This window comes from Cynocephalus volans, chromosome 11 (assembly GCF_027409185.1).
Source record: "Cynocephalus volans isolate mCynVol1 chromosome 11, mCynVol1.pri, whole genome shotgun sequence".
NCBI lineage: Eukaryota > Metazoa > Chordata > Mammalia > Dermoptera > Cynocephalidae > Cynocephalus > Cynocephalus volans.
In genome coordinates, this window is record NC_084470.1 from 61,172,826 (window position 1) to 61,189,917 (window position 17,092).

At 49.9% G+C, this 17,092-nt stretch overlaps 1 protein-coding gene and 1 long non-coding RNA gene across 3 annotated transcripts in view; one reads left to right on the top strand and one right to left on the bottom strand.

Moving 5' to 3' along the window:
- Positions 1 to 13,790, top strand: part of DOCK3 (dedicator of cytokinesis 3) — a 390,304-nt gene extending 376,514 nt beyond the window's left edge. Inside the window, exons 48-53 of the mRNA XM_063113398.1 lie at positions 272 to 410; positions 916 to 1,063; positions 6,355 to 6,473; positions 7,654 to 7,741; positions 12,258 to 12,340; positions 13,186 to 13,790. Coding sequence (XP_062969468.1) covers positions 272 to 410; positions 916 to 1,063; positions 6,355 to 6,473; positions 7,654 to 7,741; positions 12,258 to 12,340; positions 13,186 to 13,695 — 1,087 coding nt within the window. The 3' untranslated portion in view covers positions 13,696 to 13,790. The remainder of the gene's footprint in view (positions 1 to 271; positions 411 to 915; positions 1,064 to 6,354; positions 6,474 to 7,653; positions 7,742 to 12,257; positions 12,341 to 13,185) is intronic.
- Positions 13,791 to 13,901: 111 nt separating this feature from the next.
- On the bottom strand, positions 13,902 to 17,092 carry LOC134390396 (uncharacterized). Of its 2 annotated transcripts, none has more exons than XR_010024860.1 (3): positions 16,914 to 17,092; positions 14,673 to 14,908; positions 13,902 to 14,068 (listed from the first exon to the last, which is right to left on the bottom strand). It is a non-coding gene; the product is annotated as an uncharacterized LOC134390396 (long non-coding RNA). The 2 variants fall into 2 exon arrangements; XR_010024861.1 differs by having other exon boundaries at positions 16,873 to 17,092.

Here is a 17,092-nt window from a genome sequence, read left to right on the forward strand (position 1 = left end):
ACCAAGTGGCCATAAACTATTTAACTCCAGGTAGAGGCTGTGTCAGCCCACTGTAGGCCCTCCCAGACCGGGGTCTTCTGAGCAGCAGGGTGGGGCTCAGGACTGCTCTAGGCTTCAGATGGTTATGAGCATTGGCTTTGGAATCCTCCAAACCAGTGGTGACTGAGGCTGGGGATGACTGTTTCACATATCTCCCTCTATTGTCCCCCTATCACCCAGCATGGTTTCTTTGCCATGGGCCTGACTCCCTATTTCCCACTCTTGCTCACAGCCCCATGAACTTGATGGGCACAGGCCGCCATTCATCATCCTCTCTCTCCTCACATGCGTCTAGCGAAGTGGGAAACATGGTGATGCTGGGTGATAGCTCCATGGGCGAGGCTCCTGAGGACCTGTACCACCACATGCAGGTACTACAGCAGTCCAGGGAAAATGCCTAGATGACTCATCATTCTGGTGGAGGGTCTGGTCTGAGAGCTGGCAACCCTGCCTAGTTCTCTAGTTCCCAAATTCAGAACACCCCTCACCAGAGCTAGCAAATCTGCCTTCCTTCCTCACACAATCCCAAGTGTCAGTTCCCAGGCCCTATTTCCCAAGAAGGACATCCAGCTTCAGTCCCGGCTTCTCTTAGAGACCCCATGGGAAAGATTCTCTGCCAGATTGCCTGACATTCCTGATGGCTAAGTCCTGCTTCCTCTATGGGCACCATAATAGGACCAACCCAAAAGCCCTGCTCCAAGTGGGTGGTATGGGTGAGCCCTAGTGCCAGCCATCAGCCTGACCTCCATTAGAGCCCAGGGTACAGCATCAGGCATTGGGTCTGGGAACCTCAAGGCATGAAGAAGTCAGCTGTGGGCCAGCCCTACTGTTCTGGCCATTCAGACCTCTATCTTCCTGATTTTTTTCCCTTTGCAGCTCTTGTATCCCAACCCCAGGTACCAGGGCTCAGTCACCAACGTCTCTGTTCTGTCCTCGTCCCAGGCAAGCCCTTCTTCCTCCAGCCTGAGTTCCACACACTCAGCACCATCCCAGATGATTACTTCTGCCCCTTCCAGTGCCCGAGGTAAGGATGGCAGGGATTGCAGAAGGGAGAAGAGATGGCTTTGTGAACCCCACTCATTCTCTTCTCATCTATGGCTGTGTCTTTGAGAGTGGCCCTGTGACTTAGAGAATGCCCATTTGTGCTTTTAGCACCAAGGACTCGGGGGTTCCTGCCTCCAGTCCTCTCTCTCTAGCTGACTTAGACCCTGCTCCGAGTAGTGATTGCTGCTCTGCTGCCACCAAGTAGCTAGCCATTGCATCTCTACCTCAGTAAGAATACACACAGCCTAGGAGAAAGCTCAGTTCTTTCCCATTTAAATGTTTGCAAGAATAAAGATCAAAGTCAAGACAAAAGTGAGTCTTTTATCTTGAGGAATCAAGTATGATGATAAAATATAAAAAGTAAATTTTAAGGCTAAAATTAGCCCTTGAAGATGTTATTCTAAAACAGTAACAACATCCAAAAAAATTTTCTTCAGTTGGGAAAGGCTTAATCAGGAGAGATGACTCTGAAAAAACCTATTTACTTTGCCAATTATTGCTTAATTTCTTATTCAATTGAATAAATATTGTTCCCTGAGAGCCAATATCTTTTTCACGTTCCAATCCTAGTTCCTGCAGTGAAAGTAGATTCTGTTCTTTCAGAATGAAATGTTTGTAGAAACATTTGATGTGGAATAGAAATTGGCCATGGTAAATAAGATCTAGTGCTTGCCAGGATTGGCTGTGCAGGATAATAACAGTGATCTAGGCTTGCCAGCTAGTCACTGGCTGTTGCTTTCAGGCTTCAGTGGATGGGGGTCCCTTCATTCTTCTTATTATGAAGACAAAAACAGCACAAACTTAGGACATAGAAGGTCATTAAGGAAAGAATTTCTCTAGAGCACACAAACCTACAGACCCACAGTAGGAGTGATGGAGAGAACAGGGGGAGTGTGGCATAGTGGAAAAATGCAGTGGCCAACTGGGAAAAACCTTGGCAGAGTGGAGGGAAGAGGGGTAAAACTGCCACAGGCTCAGTCACCTGGAACATCCAGACCAATCCTTCATTTCCTATGGGGGAACAGGTCCAGTGAGGGGGGCTTAAGTCCACCTAGCCAGTTCATGTCTTACACTCACCAACCATCAGTCTGATACCTATTCTACTACCCATGTTTTCCTAACATGGACTATGTGATTCAGAAAAAGGGAGCCAGCATTTAGAAGCAGACATTGCTAGTGTTAAATAAGACAAATGAACCAACAAATTGGTACATGCTGAAGATTTGTCAATATGCGAAGGCTGCAAACATAGAGAAAGAACAGTGATTTGTGTTATAAAGAGGCACACTGAAAAATGGCTTTGGGAATAAAAAGGAAGGAAACTCTGAGAAGTTAGCCATGAACACTATAGTAGTGGAGGTTGGCATTTACAGCATCTTAAGATAAATGTTCCTTAATAGAGTTGCATCAACATATTTTGTAATCCCATTTTTTTTTCCTAACCTGAAATCTCTCTAAGATATACTCAACCATATCTAAGACTTTATCTGGGTATTCTTGCTGAAGACAGATTTCTGAATCATGTTGTTGATACAGACAGAAGGCAGCAAAGGATGTACATTTTAACTGAATTCCTGGTAATCAGTGCCCTGGAGAGAACACAGAGGAGGAGCAAGTAGGTCCTGCTGTCAGGGAACTCACAGGCTATTACTAACTTTGTCCTTCCGACTATTTACTGATTTATTCACTCACCAAGCTTTTACTGAATGCTCAGTAAGGCATCTACGTGGCTCTTGCCTCAGGGAGCACTACATCAGAGTCAAACAGAGTGAAATTATTTTCTCTTTGTTTGGAAATAACCTCGCTTTATTTCATATGGCTTGGTTATCTGTTGCTGCATAATAAACCACCCCCAAAACTTAGTTTCTTAAAACAACAATTTATTATCATCTCTCACTGTACTGTGGGCTAACAGGGATCACTGAGCTGATTCTCACTTGGAGTCAGATGTCACCTTGGGCTGGAATCATCTAAAAACAGGGCTGGATATCTGAAATGGCTCACTCACATGGCTGTCAGTTGATGGTGGCTGTCTGCCAGGAGCTCAGCTGGGACTGTCAACTTGAGCCCCTATATGTGACCTTTCCATGGGGCTTAGGCTTCTCACAGTATGACAGCTGGTTTTCTCTACAGCAAGTATTCCAAGAGACCCAGGCAGAAGCTGCAAGGCTCCTTCTCACCCAGCCTTGGATGTCCCAGCAAGTCTCTTTTACCACATTTCTATTAGCTAGTCAAACCACTAAGGCCAACCTGTATATGAGGGAGGGGAATGAGACTACAACTCATGTTATGAGAAGTGGCGTGTGTGTTTTACGAGGGAAGGCATTGATGGTTGCCATTTTTAGAGACAAGCTATCACAATGGCTAAATTACAGAACATCACACAGAAGGTTGAAAGAAGTCCCTTTCCTTTCTAGGATAGACGTTAAATGCAAAAGTAAACAAAATGATTAAGTAGAGCTGGGCCCAAAGTAGGGAATGGTGACAAGGGCAGAGGCAATAAGAAAAAGAGGAAGTCACATCTAGACCATAATATCCGTACAATCTACATATAGGCCCATCTGGAGAAAGCTGCAGGCCCAACATCTGTCCAACATTATTAAGTCCTGTGAGAGAAGATAAAAGACTTTGTGTGACACAACATCATAGAGGAAGACTGATGATTTCAAATAAATGTAGTAGATGCACTCTGGGCAAAGAAGGGAGGGAGCAATCCACTCTTTGGGGTTATGTCTGGTATTACCCATGAGGCGGGCGCTTTCATGGAGAAAATTACCTGGAGAGGAGTCCTTTGCATTGAGTTACTTCCCCCACTCCCAAGAGTGGTCATTTGACCACAGTGGCCTTTGTTGCTATACCCATTGACACTGTCTGCTGTGGTTCCTGTTGCCTTAAAAACCTCTGAAATGAATGGCTCCCCCTGGTGGTCAAAAGGCTGATTGGGACTAGGAAACATGGGGATTTTGAATGATCCTCCTTGAATACTTGGTTGCACTGGGACCTAGCCTTCCTGGGGTTTACCAGACTACAACTTAAGTAGTTCAGAAGTCCTATGAACATAGAAGCCTTGTTGTGTATAACCATTTTTATGAAAAGTGACCATCATTCCTACCATGAGATTGGCTTCCCAGGGCAGAGGGCAGTGGGAGGAAAGTGAGGTGGTAGAGTTGGCGAATTTAGTGGTAGCAGAAGGTCTACCATAACTTGCATCCAAATCCTCAGCAGAGCTTCTGGGCCCTGATGGGCCTGCAGGCTGCTTATCCCCCCATCCTAGCCCCCTAACATGGATGATGATATAGAGTACACAGATGTGGAGTTGGCCCTGTGAGCCAGGCTGTGAGCTCCATGAGGTGAGGGACCATGAACAGCCTAAGCAAGGCAATATACCAGGTTCCAACTACATGCTGGATGTGGAATGGGCATTAATAAGAGTTTGATGTAACTGAGTTGGTATAAAGGTACTGTTTATTTCTATATGTGCTAAATGGAGAATAGCCCTGTCCAGAGCTGTGGCCTGCAGGTCTCAGGGAGCATTATGAGTTTCTTTCTGGGAAGGCACTATAAAAATCAGTGGAATTAGGAGCTTTTTCCTTTTTTTTTTTTTTTTTAACATAGCCATCTTCTTGAGGTTATCTAAGAGCACAGGTGCTAAAAGAGAACATAGAAATGAGTAAAATCACAAAATAGTAGCAATTTAGCCCCAGTTTTTTGAAAAATCATACTTATCATTCCCTTATCAATCATCCCATATCAATCATTCTCTTATCAAAAAGGATATTTTTAAAGACTAGCTTTAAGACAGCCCCAAGGTTCTACAAACAGGATCACTGAGACCAACTATAGAAGTTACATTACTGGTATTTACTAAGCTGACTTCTTTGAAGTATTTAAGCCTCTTCTTGGACTAAAGTGAATACAACAGGAATTTCTCAAGGACTCTTGGGGCAAACTTGCTGAAGAAGACCTTTTTTTTTTTTTTTTTTTTTTTTTTTTAACCTGAGTCCTGACAGTGCTGGCACTGCACACTCAAAGGAAAGTCCCAGAGACCCAGAGTTTCAGGGACACAAAGCCTCTAGGAGCTGCAGATTTACCCCTCAGTTGGAGCCCACGGGCTGGTCTCAACCATCTGGCTTCACTTAGGGCATACCACAGAGAGGGGTTTCAACCACTTGAGCCAGCCAGAGAGGCACTGAGGTCCAGTAACCCCTGTGGTTTCTCATGGATATGCTGGTGTCTGGCACATTGAGCAGGCACATTTGGAGGGCCTTTCAAACTACCCATTCCCTAGGAAAGCCAGCAAGTTATTCTTTTTTAATTTTTTTCTTTTGGGCTTGACTTAGAACAGCAAGCTATTCTTATTTCTTCTGTGGAAAGTCTTCTTGAGGACCACAGGATGACAAGTTTCTGGACCTATAGCTATGGCCCATATCCATGGGGACTGGATCACACCATACCTGCTGTGGTCTGGCCTCCATAACAGCCCCTCAGGCCAGGAGAGATCACTGCAGACACCTCACAAGAGAAGAACTTGAACCACATCAACTCAAAAGCAGTGTTAAAGCCCCACGACTTCCAGATTAGTTTCATGACCCCTGAGTTCACTGAAGGGCAAGTCTTGGAGTGAGAAACTCTGGAGGACCGCTGTGTGCAGAGCCCTGGGCTCCTAGCAGCCTGGCTCTAGGGCAGCAGTGGAACTTGCAGGAAGGTAGAGGCCAGGTGCTGGGGGCCTAGAATCTAAGAGGGAGAAGCCTCTGGAAAAAGGTGGTAGGGGGCCAGTTGAGAACAGAGCCAGTGGTGTCGGGAGAAGGTAAGTGTATGGAAACAGTATGTCAAGTAAGAACTGTGTGGCTATGTTATCTGTCGCTGTCTCTGTGTGATAGTTCCATCACAAGCTGGCCTATGCTCATGCCTGGGCCTCCTAAGAGAACCTGTATCCAGGCCATACCCATCTCCTGAGAGTACTGGGTGCAGGAGGCTTCTAGCCACTCTGTTCCATTCCTCAACTCTCCTCACCCTTTGCTTCTGAACACAGAGGGGGGCTGTCAATGGGTCTGCATCACTCCCACCTGCAGTGTGTCTGCCCTGACTGGGTGCAGCCCCCACCACCATCTACCAACAGGTTCTGCTTCATTTCTCCTGTGCTTGCTGAGTTCATCCTTACCCCAACTGCAAGGGAAACCTACCCTTGTTCCGCAGTCCTGAGGACGCTTGACTGCTGGGCCTCCATTTGTGGCTTGTCATCTGTGCGTGATTGTTCTCACTTGGTTACAGGCTCTCCCTCTCTGCCAGATAAGTATCGCCATGCCCGGGAAATGATGTTGCTGCTGCCCACACACCGGGACCGCCCAAGCAGTGCCATGTATCCAGCAGCCATCCTGGAGAACGGACAGGTAGTAGACACACCCTACTGAATACCCTCTGCTGCAAGTGTGTGGCCTGGGCTTCACTCATTGCATTTGCTGGGCCTTCTGAATTGTCCTGTGTGCCTCCCTCATTCTGCTATAAGATCCCTCAGAAAGCTGCTGGGCTCCTGCATGGGGAGTGCAGTGAATCTGGGGACCAGCAATCCAGAGTGCAGGTGTGGGTAGAATAGTGGCAGGGTTGGAATAGCATTCCTTGTGTGGCTATCTGTCCTTCTGGCCAGGCTTCTGACTCTTCATCCCTAAACAGTCTGGCAGAGGAAATTGGTTCTTTGCAGCCTGTTTTGAGAAGGCAGTGGTGGACATAGGGCTGGAGGGTGTCCTTCCTTCCTGTGTGTGTGAAGGGTATCTTCACTGGGGCAAGCTCTGCCTCTTTATCCATCCAGCCACCTGAAGCCCCTCGTCTATTGAGGCTGGTCTCTAAACCATTTGCACAGCTTTCCAAATACCTTGCTTGGGGGCCTTGACCAAGAAGCTACAGGGATTAACTCCCTCCCCTGTGCAGTCTGCCCCTGCCCTTCTATCAAAGTCAACAAAAGTCACTTCCAAATAACTGTTACCTAGCCCCAGAATGGCAGGAGTTTCTCAGTGGTACCTCCCTGTGCCTGACCAGCCCTGCCAGGCAGAGGAAGCAGGTCTGTTTGGAAGCTGTCCATCATAACAGCAAGTCTGTCTGTAACTCTAGGCTTGAGTGCTGCCCATTCCCCTACCCTCAGTGCTAACACCAGCCTATGCAGGGCCTCTCCAGGAAACTAAACCTGTCAGTGCTCATGGGGGAAGGAGGTCCCTAAATCCTTTCTGTCAGTGGGTCTCCCTGGCCAGACAGAAAGATACAGACAATTAGATAATCTCAGGTACCTATGCCCTTTTTTTTGGGCCCTGCACAAGACGTCCTGGATCCCAGCCAGACACTGGAGGATGATGCTTCAACTGTTGTGCATGGATGCACTCAGAACCAGACACCCCTAGGCAGTCTTCCCTAGAGCTGGTGTGGAGTTCTCAACACATCTCAAGCACGAGTTGTACTGCTGCTTTGATTTCCCCCATCTAATATTGGAATGTCTTGGCTCCTGTGGTCCACAGCACTGCCTTCCAAGATGTAACTAGTTGTTTCCACCCTCTTTTATGTTTTTTTTTTCCCTTCCCTTAGCCACCGAATTTCCAGCGAGCCCTGTTCCAGCAAGTGGTCGGAGCCTGCAAACCCTGTAGTGATCCCAATCTGTCTGTGGCTGAAAAAGGTATTACTCTTCCTCTCCAAGTGGCCTCCTCCCATGTCTGTGTCCACCCTGAGTGTCTGACTCTTGTCCCTGAGCACTAGTTGGCCAGGACTGGGCCACAGTCCAACACCCAGGTCTGTCTGTCCAGAGTTCTGACCAGCTCCTGTGCTCACCGTTTAACCCATGTCTGGCTTGAAGCTAAGGTTTGGATGTTGTTAGTTTGTCTGTATCTCTCTGTTCCAAGGGCCCACCCTCAGAGAGGCTCCAGCTGCCACCTGCCCTGAGCCAAACTTTGTGGAAATTCAGACTGTTGTTTGCAAACTGTGGGCAACCACTTCTCTGGGCTCCTCCCAACCAGCCCCAGAATTTAACAGGCCCTGTGGCCCCTTTGGTCTCTCTCAACTTGGGCTCTCAGGGACCTCTCCTTGGAGCTCAGAACAGGCCTGTCACCAAACAAGCCCCAAGAGGAATGGGAAGAAGGACACCTATGGCAAAGTCAATTTCCCAAAGACAAGCTTTTCCAAGTGAAGCTCTAGGGGCCCCAAAGGAGTCCAGTCCTTCAGTAGCCACCCTGGACAGTGGCTGCTGTGAGTCCTTCTTCTACATGGCAAGGCCATCAACTACACCATGAAACTGAGCAGTCCTTCATATAACTGAGGCTGTTTAGATAATGGTGATATAGCTGATGGAAGAACCAGACTCAGACCCATATGACCCTGGCCTGAAGCCCCAGACATGGAGACCTGAGTTAATTTTAACACAGAGAAACACCTAAATGGGGGTAGTGCTGAGCCTTCTTGCCACCCAGAACCTAGCCCATATCAGCCCCTCTCCTCCATCTGTTGGAGTTTATGACACACTCAGTTCCCACCAATATAACCTGCTGTCCCCTATCCCGTCGGAACATGTCCTTCCAAAGCTGTCATCATGTTGTCATTGCACCGCTCACCAAGTGCTGTCTGTTGTCACCATTATGTTGTTCCTCCTTTGCTCATCATAGAGGACATACCTCTGTGACCTCTTTAAGGAGACCAAACACTGGGTCCACGACATAAGTTCCTGGTGGACATTGGTGCTGGGTGCTCAGTCACAAACACCCTGGAGATTCTGCCTGAAGATGCCTTCCTGGCCTCAAGACTGCACATCCCGAAAATATGTGGTTTCTTCAACTCCTGCACATGTGACCCAAAACAAAGTGCCCTTTTGGCTTTAAGGGCCAAAATCCACAGTGGCTTTTCTTCACTGAAGATGCATAACAATCTCAGAACTAGCGAAGAACCCAGATGGGTTCAGAGCTCAAATGAGTGCTGGTGGCCAGACCAAGACCCTTCTCCAGCTGGACACAGGAGAGCTTCAAGTCTCAGGCCAGGCTGCAGCAAGTAGCTGGACACACCTACCCCCAGGTGTGGGAGGGAAGAAGGGTTGTCTCAGAACAGAGGCTGAGCCCAGAGCAAGCATGTCCACACCACAAGGCCAGCCCTTAGTGGGCAGCAAATTAGATATTTGCCCAGTGGCAACACATAAGCCATTGTGTGCCTAAGTCTACCTGGTCTCTACCTGGTTCCTGGAACTATACATACTTGTCACCATTCTCTTGTCAGTCAGGGTCCTGGGTCCCATGAGGACTACACCTCTCACTTGCAGGTACCTATCTTTGCCAGGCAGTGACTCCCAGAGCAGGCAAGCCTACCCTCAGGGCTATGGCCTATGCACTAGGGACCTCAGGCGAGTGCTGGACTGTTGTTAACACCAAGAGAGAGAGAAAGAAAGAGACAACAGGATATAGTGGGGATTGCCTCTCTTCTCCTAGGATAAGTCATTCCACCAGTCTTCCCACTAGCCCCAGTGCACTTGTGCTGCATGACATACGTCCACTGGCCTCACTGCTAACAAACATCAGGCTACAAGGTGAGCTTGGTAGCTTCTGGTTCACATGGAGTGGCTCTGGCAGGACCCTTTTGTCAACCATTACAGCCTTGCCAGCTTTCTTCTCCCATAGCCTTCCTGCGTGAGAGTTCCTCTGGGCCCTTGTGGGTGAACTGTTGCAGCCCCACAATTCTTCCATGGGTTAGGTGTGCATTTGAGAACTTGGACTTTCAGAACCCCTTTAGGGAAGTTGCCCAGACCTACCTCTGGTCTTCTTATTCCCTGAGATTTGGTGGCTCTTTATGGAAAAGGTGCTTTTCTTTTTGGAGAGAGAGTGCCTCAATGCTGAGGACCAAGAAGCTCATGCTGCATCGTGAAGAGCACGTGGGTAAGAATGGGCCTATTCTGGGGGTGGCTCAGGCTGTCTGAGGAGGCCTTCTGATAGAATCCACCTAGTGCTCATCAGATTCAGAATTCCTTTCTCTCTTCAGGCAATGGCTAAGTGCCTGCCCACTGCCCAGTTGCTGCCACGCCCCTTCTTCCTGCCACCAGCCATCAACCACACTGTGAGGCTAAGCAATCCTCCTTATAACTGAGGCTGTTTAGATAGTGGAGTTTTACACCCTATGTGCTGCTGCAAGCCCACGCCAGTTCCTGAGCAAGGAGAAGGAATAGGATGGACATCACTTTATCACTGGACTGCTGTGGGGCCCAGCCCGTTGGCCACATCCTCCTTGAAAACTAGACTCCAGCTCCTAACTTTCCAGAGCCTCCGAGCTTTCATTAGGAATTCCCCACTTAGTGCCTGGACCAGGAAGAACCCAAACCCCAGCCACCTCAGGCTCACTTCAGTTACTACTGCCTTAGAATAAAGTCAGTGGCTAGGCACCTGGATTGTGAGCTTCCTCCCTGCTGTTAATAGCCCAAAGGGAAATTGGGCTTTCCTGGCTCCATCAGAGAAAGGGCATATTTCTTCTTGCTGGTATTTACTCTCTAGGAGGAGTTAGCCAACAGGATTCACATATCCCGTTGCTCCTGCAGAGTGGCACCCTGGGACCTAAAGGTCCAACCATTTCTCCTCTCTTCTCTCCTCAAAAATCTTTCACCCCAGCTGTGTGACTGAGGGGCCAATATTCTGGCACTGGACTTTTTCCTTAGCATAGCAAGGCACACTCTGCTTCCCTTTCTCTAGGGTCCACTCTACCTTACATCCATAGCATGTGAGTGCCAGGAACTGGGCTTCTCAAGATATCCCAAAGCACCCATGGCTCCACAGCCCTCCCTCTTCTCGGGAAGCAGTAGGCTGGTCCAGCTGGACTTGGGTTGTAACTCCTGGGCTTTATACTTTCCTCCAGTGGGTACAATGAACACCTGTCCTTGCCTAGAAAAACGTCCTGTGCATCCTAAACCCAGGTGACGGGCATAGGAGCAACAGGGATGGGGCAAAGTTTGAATGTCAACACAGACCAGTTTTGGGGGCAGTTCCTGCCTACTTCTTGGCCATGCACCCAGCTCTGGAAGGAAGCGGTCCCTGCATCCCACCCATCCTGCTTCCTGCTTTTCCCACTGTGCCTGGGCAGTAAGACAGCCCTGACTCTTGACTTTGGCAGGGAGCTCTAGGGCCTACATTCTCTGTGTAGTCTCTCAGTCTCATCAGCCCGTTCTACTCTCCTCTTCTGTCTTCTCCTCCTGGCAAACCCCATAGGCTGCAAATGTTCACTCCTTGTTGCACTTTCTCTCAGCTTCTCACATTCTGAATACTCTTCAGACATCAGCTCATTCTGTTGCCATCTTAAGCAGCTTCAGTCTCTGGCCACTCTCCCCTGTGGGTTACAGGGCCTTGCTTGGCTAGTGTTTTTACTTCCAGGGGCTGGCATGCCACTCTCATGTGTACCAGATACATAGTACACACATAGAGAAGCCACAGGCTGTAGGATAGGCTTCTCCCAGAGGGTGGCTCAAGAAGTAATCTCCCTTCATGCCATCTGTTTCCACCCTTCAGTGGTGCCAGCAGCCCCCAGCAGCTGGAGCCTGGATAGCGGAGCCCGAGAGGCCCAGCCCTTCCTGTCTGCCCACATGGGGCGCATCCTGGTCCCCCCAGTGCCTCCCCGAAGCCTGCTGCATGGTAAGACCTCCAGCGGGTCCCCCAAATAGTCCCTGGTCTCAGACTGCTCAAGGGCCAGGGCAACAGCCATCCAGGCTGAGAAGATGGGACATTCTCTGGGTCAACTCAGCCAAGAAAGAACATCCCCACCACAGAAAGGATCCTTCTGGGCTTTGGGGTCAATGAGGTATCTGAGTTCAGAAGGGTTAGCTCAGTAAGGCCATCCCAACCAGGGAGGCTGAAGACAATGGAATTGATTGTGCCAGGCGCAATGCTCACCAGCTTGTCATCACCCAGCAGTGGGCTAGAGCTGCTACTACCTGCAGCCCATTGTTCCATGGGCTCTGAAGCACTCGACTTTCCTGACCACCTGTGTGGTGTGGGTTTCTTTTATCCTAGCAACTTGTGTTTTAGCGGTTAACATAAAGAGGTTTTCCTATGGTCCTCAATGCTGAGGGGTCTCTAGGGAACTCTTCCCACATCTGCCCAGTTGGCCCAGCAAGATGGTGTTGGTTTGCAGCCTGAGCAGGGCCTTCAGGTGAGGCTCTGGTTCTGTTCCTTTTGCAGGTCATTACTCACTACACTTTGACGCCTTCCACCATCCTGTGGGTGAAACTCCCCCAGCCCTCCCTGCCCGGACCCTGCGCAAGGTAATGTATTGAAGCAACAGCCCCACCAGGCCATGTGATGAGTTGTCTCATCTGCTCTAGAATCACCCTTGGGATCTACAAGCTCTCTCCTGCTCCTGTCCCCAGCCTGGCAGAAGCTGGGGGTGGCCAGAGCCACACTTGAGCTGCAGGTGACCAATGCATCCTGTAACAAATTTGATAGGGGCAAGGAGATCAGGGGGGTCAGCAACTGGAGACAGCAACTCATGGCACCAAGAGTGTCTGGGAAGTGAGCACTGAGATACCTGGGGGCTCTCTGCCCACACCCCAGGGTATCAACAAACCATAGTTGAGTAGCTAAATCAACATTCCTATGGTGGATCATAGAGCATTTTAAACTAGAATCCAGTTAAAGCAAGAAGTATCAGGCACCAAAGCTTAATGAAAAATTCATGAGAGTAAAACTTAAATCCTGCCTATTCATTTAATTTTTCTGCAAATTAGAAAAGAGTCTATCACAGATTTTTTAGCAGGTCTTTTTTTGGTCTATGGCCCACCAGGGTTCTTTCTGCTCTCCCCAATTGGCCTGATGATCAGCCCTTCTGTCAGTACCCCAGAGCCACAGACAGCCGGGGACCTGGCCCAGGGGCCAGGGCACACAGAAAAAATGATTCTGGAGTTCCATTGGCTGCCAGAAAAAATGATTCTGGAGTTCCATTGGCTTGCTTGAGGGGTATGGGAGGAATTGGTGGGTTGCTGCTGAAGAAACAAGAAACATGCTGTTAATGACGGTTATTTTAAAGTTCATTAATAAGCAGACTTTTGGTGGGCCAGTCAGGCTGTCTGGAGAGAGGGATTCTAACATGCTCACCCTTTCCTTTGCACAGTCTCCTCTCCACCCTATCCCAGCCTCCCCTACGAGCCCCCAATCAGGCCTGGACGGCAGCAACTCTACACTGTCTGGCAGTGCCAGCAGTGGTGTGTCCTCCTTGAGTGAGAGTAACTTTGGACACTCCTCAGAGGCCCCACCTCGCACTGACACCATGGACTCCATGCCGAGCCAGGCCTGGAATGCTGAGGAAGATCTCGAGCCGCCCTACCTCCCTGTCCATTATAGCCTCTCTGAGTCTGCCGTCCTGGACTCTATCAAAGCCCAGCCATGCCGAAGCCACTCAGCTCCGGGGTGCGTAATCCCTCAGGACCCCATGGACCCGCCCGCGCTACCACCCAAGCCCTACCACCCCCGCCTGCCGGCCCTGGAGCATGACGAGGGCATGCTGCTGCGCGAAGAGGTGGAGAGGCCTCGGGGCCTGCACCGCAAGGCCTCACTGCCTCCTGGGAGCACCAAGGAGGAGCAGGCTCGCATGGCGTGGGAGCACAGCCGGGGGGAACAGTGAAGGGAAGGGAAGTGGCTGGGACACCGCCCACAGCAAGCAGCTTGCCCAACCACTCCAGGCCTGAAAAGCAAGTCCCCCCACCTCCACGCCAGGGAGCCAGAGAGGCTTGGCACTCAGGAGAGAACCATCCCAAGTCTCCGTTCTACTGCCGTGAACTCATATGTTGCCATGCAGAGGCCACAGCAGCATGAAGGGTTGTGGCTTCTCTTTTTATTTCATTTTTTATGTTTCCATTTCTATGGATTTTCCTTTCTTTCCTTTACGCAGTAGATGCTTTCTTCCTCCTGCAGTTCCAGGCCACATGGAGCTACATGGAGATATTGCACAGACAGAATCGCTTTGCAGCACTGCAAGGCCCAGGAGCAGGCCCCCCCTGCAGGGTAGAGATGCACAGAAGAATGGAAATTGCACTAAGGACATTTTCCTTTACTGTATGGACAGAAAAGTTCATGGCTGCATTCAGGGATTGCAAGGACCACACGGACTACATGTCACGGTGGACAAAGGGGCACTCACCTGCCTACTCTTCCATCTAGGAGTGTGCAACTGAGGGGCTGGCCAGGCCAACCTGCTGGCTCAGGCATGTGACTGGCCTAACTGCATGCCCAGGGCACACTGCCAGACTTCCAAGGGTCAGCCCTGTCTCCTACTCCACTTTGGATTTTTCTCTCCATCACTTTTATTTCTGACCCTTGACTCTCTTCCCCTTGATAACACCTCATGCCCCACAGGAGCCCTGGTGGCTAAAGGATTCATTCACAAGGGTATCTCTCACCCTCTGGGGCTTGAGTGGAGGTGTAGAGCCAGAGGGGCTACCCTAACCACCTTCCTCCCAGGGGAAGCTGCATCCCTTCCCATGTGTTAGATAGCTGGTGTAAGTGAGGCTGTGGTGTGGCAGGGGCCGGAAATCCTCTAAGCTTTCAGAAATGGCCAGAATGCCTGCCATCAGCTCCTGAATCAGGGATTTTCAGCACTACCTCCGAGCCATGGGGTTGGCTGCCTAGCCAGGCTTCCAGGCCCTGAGGACATGTGGTCAGGTTCAGCAAACTCCTGGGTAGAGTGGGAGGGAGCTTCTCCTTTTAGAAGCAGAGAGCCATGCAGGTAGAACTGTCATCTTCCAAATGGCCAAGAACTGCACACCGCTTCAGGCCCATGGGGACCACCACTCAGGGTTCAGGGCAGGCAGGAGGGCAGTTTCTCCAGCCTCCCCAGTCTGTTGGGCAGAGCACAGTGGTGTCTTTATAGGAAACTTTCAGGTCAGGGCACTGATTTTCCTCTCAGTTTATTATTTGGGGGGATAGGGTAGAGTGCATATAGTAGTATTTTACCAGGGTGCTTCTAAGTTACTTAAAAACAAAAACAAACTGTCTGCAGACAAAGTACTTTTTTCTTTCATTTGCTTGTGTTCACATTAGTGATGGTCACAAGGCTGCCTTCTCATTGAGCAGGCATGTTGCCCCCCCAGTTCCTCTTCTGGCCTGCCTGATCTCCATGGCCAGCCCCTGGACCCTAGCTCCTTATTCCTTCTCCACATCCCCTCTTTCCAAATGGAAAGGGCCATAGTCAGGTTGTTTTTCTCTTGTAAACAAATGCCAACTTGTTTAACAGAAATGCCAGCAACTAACCCATTGGGAAAGATGAATGGCCATATTACCTTCAGGGTTTCTTGAGGGTTTATTACCAGTGTGGGTCCTTTCTGATACCAACAGGATCACTCCAGCCAGAATGGGGCAGAAGGTTGTGAGGGTGTGGGTTGGTCATGGCAGCGCCCACTTTGAAGGGCAGGCTTGCTCCTGAGCCTAGATTCCACTTGCAAGCGTCAGTCTCTGGACCGTCTGGTGTTCACAGGTGTTAGAGGGTCAGGGACTAGCTTTGCATTTGACTCTTAGGTAGGAGGGCATCCTCAGCATTTAAGGCATGTCTGACCCTCAATCCCTGGACAAGGCAGTCATCACTTAAGAACATCTACCTTCTCCACTTGGTGACACCCAAGGTAGGATTTGTTTGGCCTTGCTTTATTCAAGGGGAAAGACTTCGTTTCCTCTTTCCGTTTTCCCTAACTGGATGAAAAGGACACATTCCAAATCCCTTTTGTTGAAGAATCAGCCCGTTTAAGGGGAAGTGGGAGGCTAGAGATGAGAATCCTTTGAAAAGATTGTAAAATACTGATTTTCATTCTTTCAAGCTTATTTGTAAATACCCATTTGAATGCTGTGTATTTGTACAGGAATTTGAGCAAAAAATGTATAGAGTGTGATGTCCAATTGGTATCCGCCCTATAAATGTGTTTTTAACCTCTGGCATTCTGTGCTTATTTAAAACAAGAAAACTTCTAACCATTTCTTTTGTGTATTCGTGTTTAAAGAAAAAGTGATTTAAAAATGATTTTACCTGTACCAGAAAAGCAAAGCTGAGAAAATTTGTACCAGTGTCCCAAGAGGTATTTTACTGTATATATTGTGGTAGCATGTTCTAAACCCAAGTAATGTGAATTTTAGATGTAAATATCTGCCACTTGATCTCCCTCTTTCCCCACTCCCTTGACTGCTGTGATGTGAATTAAAGATGAATACATGATACTGATCCACTGAATTCACTGAATGGGAGCAGCGCAACTGCCCCTCTCCAATCCTAGTCGCCGGGCTCCAAGCCCTTTTAGCCTCATGGACGTCTCTGCACTGAGCAGAGCCATCCCTTGCCGCCTCTTGCCTTCGAGGACAGGTAGCCAGGTCTTGCGCTTGAAAGAAGGGCTACCCAGCCGCGAGGACGCATCCTCCAGTGTTTGTGTGCTAACCCGCGAGACCCGAGTCAGGAGGTCCCTCTACCACGCTTCCGGGGCTTGTGGGGAAATGGGGAGCTCTTCAGGATGGGTGTCAAACCTCTCAAGCCTCCACCTCCCCACTCTGAAGCGATCCCAAAGCCTCGGCACATGGCTAGGGCGCTTCGCTCAGAGGTCTGGGATGGCAGCCCAGCGTGGCCGGCCCTGAGCCCTTCACTTGGGAGGTCCTGCAGCCGGAGAGTCCGTCCGCGCCGGCAAGTCTCGGGTCAGCCGGGGGCCATGCAGGTGAGCGCCTCAGCAGACGCTCCCAAGGGTTGGGGGTCCCGCCCACGTGAATGTTTAAAAAAAGAAAGGAACCAGACCACCGGAGCCTTGCCTGCGGCCGCCGTCCACCCTACCTCCCTCGTTGGGTCTCGACTGACCCCAGAACTCCTCTGACCTGCGCCACGAGCCGGGGCCCAGGGAGGCGAGATCCGTGGGGTTTTTTGTACAGGCTTGGGGCCCGCAGCAGGAAGTACGCGGGACAGTTCAGCAGATGCAGAGCGGCGGCAGAAGCCCACCTCGGCCCACGGCGTCCGACCTCAGCCAAGACTCCTACCCCTATCCAAGATGGCGACT